General features: G+C 40.9%; 1 protein-coding gene across 1 annotated transcript; it reads left to right on the top strand.

Moving 5' to 3' along the window:
* LOC109235391 lies at positions 3,596–5,045 on the top strand. The gene is made up of 3 exons (XM_019401481.1): positions 3,596–4,453; positions 4,565–4,626; positions 4,709–5,045. Exons 1-3 carry the CDS (start codon positions 3,596–3,598, stop codon positions 5,043–5,045), a joined length of 1,257 nt encoding a protein of 418 aa, XP_019257026.1.

The following is an 11,822-nucleotide window of genomic DNA, read 5'->3' as shown; positions in this document are numbered from 1 at the left end:
ATATATATATATATATATACATGTATGAGATAACACAAGGCCACATTTACAAAGTTCTCTAGGAACACTGTACAAAGAATCAAAGAAAAAAGCCTAGTCTATTTTCCCCTCGGGGACTGCGGCCCCATCGGCCTCCTCCTTATTATCTTCGGCATCGGACAAAAGGAACTTGGCATCGTATTCATCCGCCTTGGCCTGTGCTATCTCTTCCGAGAGATCGAAACCCCTAGCATGAATCTCTTCGAGGGTTTCCCTTCGAGATTTGCACCGAGCATACTCTTTGTTCCTACTCTCCCGGTCGAGAGCCCCTCTCAGCTCAGCCCGAGCGTCGGCAGCATCATTTAAATAGACGGCCACTTTCTTATCAGGCTTGGTTTGGATTGCTTCGGCTTTAGCCCGGGCGTCCACAACTTCGGACTTCACCTTCAGAAGCTCAGACTAGAGCCTTGCGATCATGCATGTTCGAGCCGAGGTGTTCTCACGAGCATTTCGGAGCTGCGCCTCGAGGGCAGAAACCTTGGCCAGAGCATTCTTCTTGGCCGCAACATGGGCATCTATCTGAGCCCTTAGCTCATTACACTCATGCCTAGCCTAGCTAACCTCGCCCTAAAGGCGCTCCAAATCCTCTATCTTGCCCTGCAACTGAGGTATCGAAATATTAATCTCTAAGGATAGGGGAAGGAGCATGCATCCCCTTGGAGCAAAAGTTACCTGTTTCTCAAGGTGGCTTTCGTAATTCAGGCTCCGGTTTGCCTCGTAATGAAGGTGCCTCAATTCTTTTCCCTTTTCATCACGAAGAAGCCTGAGGGACTTCTCCCCATCCAAATCTTTCCTTAACCGGGCTTCACAGCAGAGCAACCCGAACTTGAGCTTGTCAAAAGCCTACGAAAAGGAAGCTCAATGAGAAAAACAAAAATATGAAATCAGGAGATCGACGAAGTTGATCAAAGCTCACCACAGAACCAAGCCGCTGGGCCTCCTCAAACGTTGAACCTGCACCTACTGGCCTGGCCTCACCGGCCCCAGTCAAACCTATGTCGTCGAGGGCACGACCGCTCGAGACGCTACATGACTTAGGCGGCCCCGGGTCCCGAGCATCCCTCGAAGTACCTTCAACGGGGGCGAGAACGGCAGCTGAACAGCTGTATCCCACGAAGTACCTTCGGCGGGAAACGAAGACGGCGATAAGAGAGGAACCACTTTTCCAAGGCTAGAAGCCTCAGACGCCACAGAATCGGCAGATAGATATCCTTTGGGCCTTTGAGCGGGGCTTGCCTCGCTATGAGCATCCTCGTTCTTCGAAGACTCCTTCCGCTTGTTATCAGTCCTCGGCCCCAAAGCCAACGATTCTCCCTCCTGGGGCTCCGCCTCATCACAGAAAAATCTCCAATACATGTGGGAACGGAGTTAGCACACATGAAAGAAAGTACCTCTCGAAGAAAGCGAGCCACATACCACGTACCGTGGTGTTTTGACTCCCATCTACCCTTGGCCAGATCTTGCCACTTACGCTCATCGTAAGTCGAGCAAGCTGCCAGTTTCCGAGACCAATCTGCCAGGTCGGGCCTAGGGCCAGGTCCATTCTGAGTTTTGAAGCTTTATTTCATCTCCTGGTTTGACTAGGCCTTGACCTACTTACACAAATAAATAGACCTAAAAATGCCACTTTGGAGGGAGTTTTGCGACCGAAGGCAAGGACATCACGTGGATAACTTTTGGAGTAGAAAATCATAGAGTTCTTCATCCATTTTTCTTTTCTTTGTAATTTGTTTATGCAAAAGACTTGGAAAATTGTTATTATGAACATGAGTTGTCTAAGCACTCTACATTCTAGGGTTGTGCTTGACATGATTATTAACGTTTATTAATTACATCTTCTTAATTCGGATTATCATCTTGTGGTTGTTTCTCTAATTTTGTGCATATTTGCTTAATTGTCTGGCCAGCAGTTGAGTTCTATTTACTATCGATGCTATGCTTAGGAAAGTCGTATTTAGATTAGAGTAGAATTAGGGAAAGCTTGTTTCTGAACCCGTGGCTCGGGGGAAGATTACGCGGTTAGGATAGGAATACCTAACAGTCTTGTTTAATTGAATACCGTATTATGTTCGTTCATGATAGACTCAATACCATAGGAATATAGGGTTAATATATTGTGGGCAGGCGAGTAGTATTGTAGGAACATGCTATTCAGATAAAAGATCCGGTTAATTAGCAACCATAGATAATCCGGATTAACAAGTATGATTATTGAACTTAATAGGATTGATAAACCAACCACACCCTTGGAATTTCCATCTCCTATGAAGTAAAATCTCGTCATACAAAATTGCATTCTTGATAATTTAGTTGTTATTTATATAACTTTCGCAATAGTAGATTAATAGAAAAACATCACTCTTAAATACCTTGGACAATTAATTGACTTTAGTTTACTTAGTTAACGATCAATCTAAGTCTTTGTGGGTTCGAAATCTGACTTTCGAGTCACTTTATTTCTTGACGACCACGTATACATGCGTGTGTGTTTGGTCCCAACAAGTTTTTGGCGCCGTTGCAGGGGACTTAGTTATTGATTGTTTGGTTAAGTTGAGCTTTTATTCGTTATTTGTTCAAGTTTTAATTTTTAATTTGCCTCTTTTTTAATAACGCAAGCTCTTCTCTTGAATGCGGAGGAGTAGAAGCACTAACAATATCCTTCCTCTTAATCCTGAATTCGAGAGAACACTTCATAGAGTGAGGAGGGAAGTCGAAGCTAGAACTAGAATTGAAAGAGAGTTGGACATCGTAGTTCAATCACAGCCAGTAGAGATGGCAGGTAATGAAGAGCGTCCGGTTATAGAGGTTGCAAGACCCAATCTGGCTCTTATGACTCAGGCGATAGTGAAGCCTGATATCACGGGTCACTTTGAACTCAAACAGTACATGGTACAGATGATTCACTCCACAGGGCAATATGTGGGTCTATGTCATGAAGACCCACGGAGGCACATTCAGAACTTCGTGGAAATTACAGACACTTACAATTATCCAAACGTTTCCAAGGATTATGTCAAGCTGACACTGTTTCCCTTTTCACTGCTGGGGGAAGCTAAGGAATGGTTACAAAAGGAGCCTGCAAACTTAATCCACAATTGGGATGATCTAGCAAGGAAATTCTTAATCAAGTTTTTTCCCACAAAGAAGACAAAGTCGCTGAGGAGCCAGATTATTCTGTTTCAACAACGAGATGCTGAGACCCTCTGAAAAGCTTGGGAAAGGTACAAGAAGCTACTCAGAGACAGCACACACCATTGTCAGACTGATGAGGTGTTAGGTCACACTTTTGTTGATGGGTTGGACGAGGTATCAAAGATGAATCTTGACTCAGCATGTGGGGGTAGCTGCATGGCAAGACCGTATAGTGAGATCCAGATCCTTCTAAACAATTTCACTGCTAATGATAACAATTGGCAAGGAGAAGGGGAACCACGAAGAGCACTTAAACAAAAGGCAGCTGTGGTGATCGAGCTTGATGACAGAAATAGCAAGATTAGCAAATCCGATGAATAAAATGATGATGCACCATGCACAACACATGCAACATGTGCAACAGATGTCTACTTGCTGCGAGTTATGTGGTGAAGGTCACACAAGTGACATATGTCCCGTGAATCCTGAATCAATCTACTACGTGAGGCAACAAGCTAGAGGGCTGATGAATCAACATGCTCAATATTGTAACACATACAATCTGAACTGGAGGAATCATCCTAACTTCTCTTTGGGTGGAAATCAGAATATCAGGCCTCAAGTGAATTACAATCATCCACCTCAACCTCCACAGCAAGCAGAGGAGAGTTTGACCGACATGATGAAAAAGTTGTTGATAGACAATCAGAAAGTAATGGCTGAGAATCAACAATTACGCATAGAATTCAGAAACCTAGAGAGGCAGTTTGGGAAAATAGCTATCAATCAGAATACTAGACCTGCTGGAGCTCTCTTGAGTGATACTGAACCTAATCATAAGGCTCAAGTCAATGCGGTTACCTTGAGAAATGGAAGAGAATTAGAAGAAGTTCCAGAGAAAAAGAAGTATATAGCTAGACCCGACGAAGAATTAGTTCCTAAGCCCGTTAAGGAGAATGAGAAAGAAAAGCCAGAAATTGTGACAAGGCCACCACCTCCGTTTCCACAAAGACTGCAAAGGCAAAAAGATGATGTTATGTACAAAAAATTCTTAGATATTTTAAGCCATGTGCATGTGAATTTGCCTTTGGAGGAAACTTTGCAGGAAGTGCCTAAGTATGCAAGGTATCTCAGAGATATTGTGGCAAACAAGCGAAGACAATTGGAGTTTGAAACAGTTGCACTTACTGAAGAGTGTAGTGCTAGAGTTCAAAGTAAACTCACTCCTAAGTTGAAGGATCCTGGCTGTTTCACAATTACTCTGTCTCTTGAAAAACATGAAGTTGGTAGAGCCCTATGTGATTTAGGGGCTAGTATAAATTTAATGTCATCCTCTTTGTTCAAGCAACTCGGATTGGGGGTGCATAGACCTACTACAATCACTTTTCATTAGGTAGATAGGTCACTAGTTATGCCAGAAGGAATTGTTGAGGATGTGTTAGTTCGAGTGGGAAGGTTTATTCTTCTTGTTGATTTTATTGTTTTGATTATGAGGCAGATGAGGAAGTACCCATTATTTTGGGGCGACCATTCTTAGCTACTGGTGGAGGCTTATTGATGCTAGGGAAGGAAAGTTGAAGATGAGAGTTGGCAATGAGGAAATTACTTTTAATGTGTACAAGGCACTTAAGCTCCCTAAGCATTATGAGGACTTGTGCATGATTACTGCGGTAGAACTGAAGGGGATAGAGCAGAGTCCTGATGTGAATTATAGTGATTCGGATAGGACGACTGAGTTGGATGAGGTGGTGTTGCAAGGTGAGTGTGTAATGATGATTGAGAAAAGAGCTAGAGATGAAAGAGAAGATCTTCTGAGAGAGTGTAAAAAGGCTAGGCTTAATGGGAGAATAAAGAAGATAAAGCACCCAGCCTGAAAAAGGTGGTTCAAGTCCTGCCGCGATATTAAATCAGGCACTTGTTAGGAGGCAGCCCATCTTTACTATTTTCTTTTATTTTTATTTTTTTTCTTATTATTGTTGTAGCGTTGTTTTGTTTTGCAGGATTATAAGAATAGGAAGCAAAGCCATTGGAAGAGTGCAGAAGCGAGTTAGATGGTGAAAACTAAGTGTGGGGTGCCACACAAAGGAACATGCTTGGGGGAAGTCTGAGTACCCGTGAGCCACTATTGCATCGGCCTTTGGCCTTTCAGGGAGTTCCTTGTGTACCCTTGTTATTGTTTTGCTTTATTTGTGCATTGGGGATACTGTACTCTTTTAAGTGTGGGGTAGGAGAATTCTCTAGATGATTAGTAGTATGATGTAGAAAAATGTTAACTTCTTATTTGTGATTTCGTAGTTGTGTAGTATTTTAGTAGAAAAAAGTAGAAAAATTGGACTCTTCCCGACGATGTATCTCCTAGACAGTTTTCTTGGGGGATTTAAGTCTATAGAAAACGGACAAAAAGATTTTCTTTGTAGGTAGTGTTGTAATTCCCCCTTGGTTTTTCTTTGTGTCGTGGTTCTTTTCCAATGGTTTTGTTTTAACCGGGTGTAGGTCGTTTTATTTTTTTTATTTTTTTTTGGAGAGGAGCCATTGTGATGTGAATTGAATTGAAGCAATATCTCTTGACTTTGTTATGCATTGAGAAAGTGAGTACTTTGGTTGTGACGCTAAGGCTTAGTTTTTGACTCCTGTATAAGTACCTTAAATTGTATAATCTTAAATTTGCTTAACTGCTTTGACTAGAGTGTCTTGATGAGCCCAATCCTGAGTGAGTTATGTGCCATGTGTGTGTGAGGTTTGTGTGTTATTCTGTGCTTTGCATTTGATGTCTAGAACTTGCCCTGTGTGTTTGCAAAGCGAAATAGTAGTTTTTTTCAGTCTTGGAAGTGATATAGGCGTTTCTTTGTTGAGCCAGGTATATCTATTTCACCCACCTAATTGTTATGTATCGTAGTTAACCATGTTGAGCCTGTAATCCTGTTTCTTTGGCAATCACATTACAAGCCTTACCCATTTGTTTAAATGAACCATTTATTTGAACCTTTTCAGCCCTCATGAGCACTTGAGTTGTTATGAACTTTGTAAAAGTTAAAGTGTGGGGTGGTTCGTTTGGCTTTTGAGTGGAACTAATGAAACAAGGAGAAAGGTGCACTGTTTTGAAAAAGTAAGAGCCACTCGAATTGAAAAAGAAGAAAAGAGAAAAAAATAGTTGTATTGCTGTGAAATGTTTTCAGTGATAGTGGTGACTCTTGATGTAATTGTGCTTAAAGAAATATGGAGTTAATACACAATGATGTGAAGGTGGAATTATGGTTTGACATAAGGATGGGGGTTGAATGTTAAAGTTTATGTATTGAAGTACTGAGGGAGGTGTATCTACTCTCATATCCAAATGTATCCTACCCGACCCGCAGCCTACATTACAACCAATGAAAGTCCTAATTGATCCTAGACTGAATGAGCTCGATTAGTCGAGTATTACACTACGGGAAAGCCTATGGTGTATCTTTTGTTGCATATGAATGTTATTTCTGAGAGTGAGTGAATTCTTTCTTTCTTGAGTTCCTAATTGTTCTTAAATTTTATTGTGTGTGGAATACTCTCTTTTGTTGTGTGAGGGAACTTGATTCATGAAGGAAAGGTAATGTCATTGACCTCTATGTTAGAGTAAGTGAGTGAATTGTGAAATGATGCATGGTACTTGTGAGTCAAATCTTGCGGTGAAGATGTTACACCCTTGAGCTTAGTCTATTTTAAAGATTCATGGTGTGATGAGTTAGGAGGATTGTTTAAAAAGGTTGTGTCCATAAGTGTAGTTTGATTGCTCGAGGATGAGCAATGTTTAAGTGTGGTGTATTGATGTGTGGCTATAATTCCATAGTTTCGTACATTATTTGCCTTGCATTTTACATGCTTTAATGATAAATTACAATTTATTTACGCGTAATGGAGTCTATTTTATGTGTAGCTGAATTGGAGATGAAAGTAGAACAAAAGGGATACTTATACGTTGAAAGTGTGCTCGAGAATAGTGAAAAGGAGAAAGCTAGCGACGCCAGGCTTGAAGCAGACAAACCTGGTGAGGCCAGGCAAAGGCCTTGCTGAAGCTGGCATTAGGCTGGCGCTGCAAAGCAAAGGCCAAGCAGAATCAGGCTTTAGCCTGGCGATGCCAGACCTAGGGCCAGGTCCATTACAAATTTTGAAGCTTTATTTCATCTCCTGGTTTGACTGAGACTTACCTACATGTTTAGGTCTTTTCCTACACATAAAAATAGACCTAAAAATGCCACTTTGGGAGGTGTTTTGCGACCGAAGGCAAGTACATCACGTGGACAACTTTTGGAGGAGAAAACCATAGAGTTCTTCCTCCCTTTTTCTTTTCTTTGTAATTTGTTTATGCAAAAGACTTGGAAAATTGTTATTATGAACATGAGTGGCTAAGCACTCTACGTTCTAGGGTTGTGGTTGACATGATTATTAACGTTTATTAATTACATCTTCGTTAATTCGGATTATCATCTTGTGGTTGTTTCTCTAATTTTGTGCATAATTGCTTAATTGTCCGGCCAGCAGTTGAGTTCTATTTACTATCTATGATATGCTTGGGAAAGCCGTATTTAGATTAGAGTAGAATTAGAGAGAGCTTGTTTCTGAACCCGTGGCTCGGGGGAAGATTTCGCGATTAGGATAGGAATATACCTAACAGTCTTGTTTAATTGAATACAATATTATGTTCGTTCATGATAGACTCAATACCATAGGAATATAGGGTTGATATATTGTGGGCAGGCGAGTAGTATTGTGGGAACATGCTATTCAGATAAAAGATCCAGTTAATTAGTTACCATAGATAATCTGGATTAACAAGTGTGATTATTGAACTTAATAAACCAACCACAATCTTGGAGTTTCCATCTCCTTCAGAAGTAAAATCTCGTCAGACAAAATTGCATTCTCGATAATTTAGTTGTTATTTGTTTAATTTTCGCAATAGTAGATTAACTGGAAAAACATCACTCTTAATATCTTGGACAATTAATTGACTTTAGTTTACTTAGTTAACGATCAATCTAAGTCTCTGTGGGTTCGACATCCGACTTTCGCACTTTATTACTTGACCACCACATATACTTGCGTGTGTGTTTGGTCCCAACAGGTGTCTTTCTCCACAATTATTTTTTGATGCCACATGTGTTGTGCCTCGAACTTGAATGGAACTGCATTCCCCTGGAAGTTTGCCTTGTACTGAACCATTTTGGAAACTCGTGATATAACCTGCTTTCTCCCAGCTTGCCTCATAACCCTGATAGGAGCATAAGGATAGATCCCCCTTAATCCAATTAGCACTAGATGAGGAGTACCTCTCGACCTGATGATGAATTCACTGCTAGGGAACCATTCGAACATCCAATGTACCTTGTCATCGGTCAAATTGCCAAAGAAATATGCCCAGCTCACAGCATTTTCTGGTTGCGCGAATCTTTTTGGGATAAAAGTCATTCTCTTCGGATGATGATAGGCTATGTGGTAATTCCATGGTCGTCGTGGAAGTTCTTGATGGTATTCCCCTCTTTGAAGGTGTTCCAACGATCTAAAAGCCCGGTACATATCACCCAAAATCATAGGGACAATAGTGTGAGTTTGCCCCTCAATCCCCTCCATTAAGGCATTAGTGACCATAGCTAGGCGAGTGATGCTCCTTTCTCCCTGTATCGGAAATACCAGCATCCCCAGAAAACAGACAATGAATACATAAACTCGGCGGTGAGTCCAACCCAAAGAAGTAATGGCAAACTCATCATGGTAAAGGCGGTATGACTTGTTGTGCCCATAACGCTCATAAAGGAAGTCGAATGGTATGTAAGACTTCTTCAGACAGACTAAATCATCATTTTTCTCAGAAACCTATTAATTTTAAGAAACCTCGAGGAGTGCGGTTTTCTGGTACCAATAAACCAGGGCTATCCCATGGGAGCCCAGCAAAACCTCCTATTTCTTCTAAAAGGGGAGTCATTTCTATGTCACCAAAACGGAAAACAGCTCTATTCTCATCCCAGAACATGGTGGCGGCCTCAATTAATGCATTGTTTGGCTGAATGTCTAACATAGAGGGTAAATTTTCGAGGACTCTTTTCACATGGTTTCTATCACTTGGTGCGAGATTTTCCCACCAATCCAGCAGCAAAGGTGGGATATTTCAAACCATGCCGAACCCGGGGACTTCGTGCCTCATTTCTGAAAAACAAATAGAGTTAGCCCTTGCCCCCTCTAGATTTGGCTATTTAGACGTTAATGATCAACATATGGGCATGTTTTCTCCAAATAATGCACAGATCGTGATTGTGCCCATTGGGATTATGGAAATCCCAGCGGACTTTAGACAAGGCTTGCCTTACCGAGTTATTATGCGGACAGCATTCTAACCCATACTAGGTTTGGACATGATGCATGCACAGTTAATATTAGAGTTGGGTTTCTAGAAGGGTCTAGACCGGTACCCTCAAGCGGACAACTTGAGAGGGAAAGGCACGGAACCGTCGACTACACCGCTGATCCACTAGTTTTACTGCAAATAAGCCTTTCCAAATTCAAAGGGTGATTTAGGAAGAGCGCGGACACTCATCAAGTGTCGCTATGGTATTAATTACGCACGAATGGAATATGATTTGGAGCATGCTTTATGCAAAGATAAAACAACACGTTGTCAAATATTTTTTTGCATGATGAAAGCAATAAATGCAGTATTGAATGAAACGTAAAGACAAGGAAAGAAAAACAAGGAAGAAGTTAGTTCGCGCAATATGGAAATTGTAATAAAGTAGATAAGGGAGTGAGGGTGGGGAGAGACATGATGTAGCAATTCTTAAAAATATCTAAAGGAAAGTGCATGTTTTGACCAAATTAAGAAGGGATTTGCATGCGAATCCAAATAAAGGGAAGATGGGGAAAAGGGTATACAGGTAGCAAATAAAAGGGAAACGGGGGTGGGATATTCATGTAACGGCAAAGATAATAAAGGCATGCTTATCGGAGACTAATTCATATAGACCAAATTCACTTATGGTAAAAGCCTAAAAATATCCAGCAGAGTCGCCATGCTGTCACGTCCCTTTTTCTCGCGAAATCGGGTTTCGACACGTGACAACTCTTTTAAAGGATGGGTGTTAAAAGAGAGAGTCGCCACCTAATGGGTTTAAGGAGCGTTAGGGCACCTATTTGCAGATAACTCTGTGTGACTAGTTTGCGTCACCAAAGATCGGGTAAGGGCTCAAAATTACCTCGAAGAGAAGGTGTTAGGCACTCTTCGGGGTCCACAACTATGGTTACTTGGACGAACGCGAATTATATGAATTAGTCTATATGATCAAATAAACGAAGAGAGAGCACAAAAATTTAAGAAGTTTATTAAAACAAATTTTGAACAAAGGGTACAACTATTTTTGATTCTAATGGGAAAAGAAAGAAAATAGGGGGGGTCCTAAGCTTTTTAGCCTAAAGGATCACCCCGTGTAACATAAATAATACTTCGTAACTCCCTCCAGATGGGGTGTTACTCGTATTATTCAGCGGGTACAGACTATCATCTCCTGCTACCCGATTACTATCTTTAAGTTGTTACCTAAAGCGCACTAGTTGGTTCTAAACTGAGCCTTATGCGTGCACTACCTGTCCCATGCCTATGGTCCAGGAGGCATTTGGACCTCTATTTTGGGTGGTTCTAGACCTAACTTAGGCTGCTCAAAAATGAGAAAACTAGGCGACATACAAAACAAGCTGGACTTCATATAAAAGCAGTCAAGGGCTCAAGTTAGCCTCCACACATAGACAACAAATGCACGCGAACAAGTTAGGCATTTGATAGTTTCATAATTGAGACGAGTTAAAACCATTAAGCCCTATAGATATGATTTCTATGTGACTATACAGTTTAGGAGTATTTGGTATCACACACTGATTATTGAGACTACAGGTTATAAGTTGTTTAACCTATAGGCATGATCTCTAGGTGATTTATGCAGTAGGGACAATAATACTTATTGGAAATGCTCAAAATTACTTATGCTTCCTAATAATCGTGTGGATAACAGTGTTTAAAGAGTGAGTAGTGATGTCCTATAGGCATGATTTCTAAAGACTGGCGATTGGGACTGATCCTCATATATTTAACTCCTATGGGCATGCTTTCTAAAGGTTGACAGTTTGGGCTAATTTTATACATATTTAGTTCCTATAGGCATGCTTTCTAAAGGGATAGTATGATGCAACAGCGAATTTAAGTAATTAAAATCCTATAGACATGATATCTATTGAGCGTGGTGCAGATTGAAAGGGGTGTTATAAGCATTCATTCCCTATAGGCATGACATCTAATAATCGGGCAAAAGTGGACATAAGAGCAGGTAAAATATTTAGTCCAATGATCATGCTTTTGAATAATGTGCAGGTATTAGGCAAGTTGAGTGAAGTGTGTGATTTCGTATAGGCATGGTTTCTAAATTGATAAAACGGATATTATACATCCTATGGGCATGCTTTCTAGTGAATAATTGAGTAGTCATGACAAGTGTTCACTTCATGATGTCTATAACCATGCAACAGTAGACATAGCGTCTGAATAGTAAACAAGTAGGGTGTGTGTGCTTCTCCTAATATCATGATTTCTATAGCGCTCATGTAATCGAACAACACATATAGCAAATATATTTTCA

The sequence above is a fragment of the Nicotiana attenuata genome, chromosome 1, assembly GCF_001879085.1.
Source record: "Nicotiana attenuata strain UT chromosome 1, NIATTr2, whole genome shotgun sequence".
Lineage (NCBI taxonomy): Eukaryota > Viridiplantae > Streptophyta > Magnoliopsida > Solanales > Solanaceae > Nicotiana > Nicotiana attenuata.
This window is presented reverse-complemented; position numbering and strand designations above follow the sequence as displayed.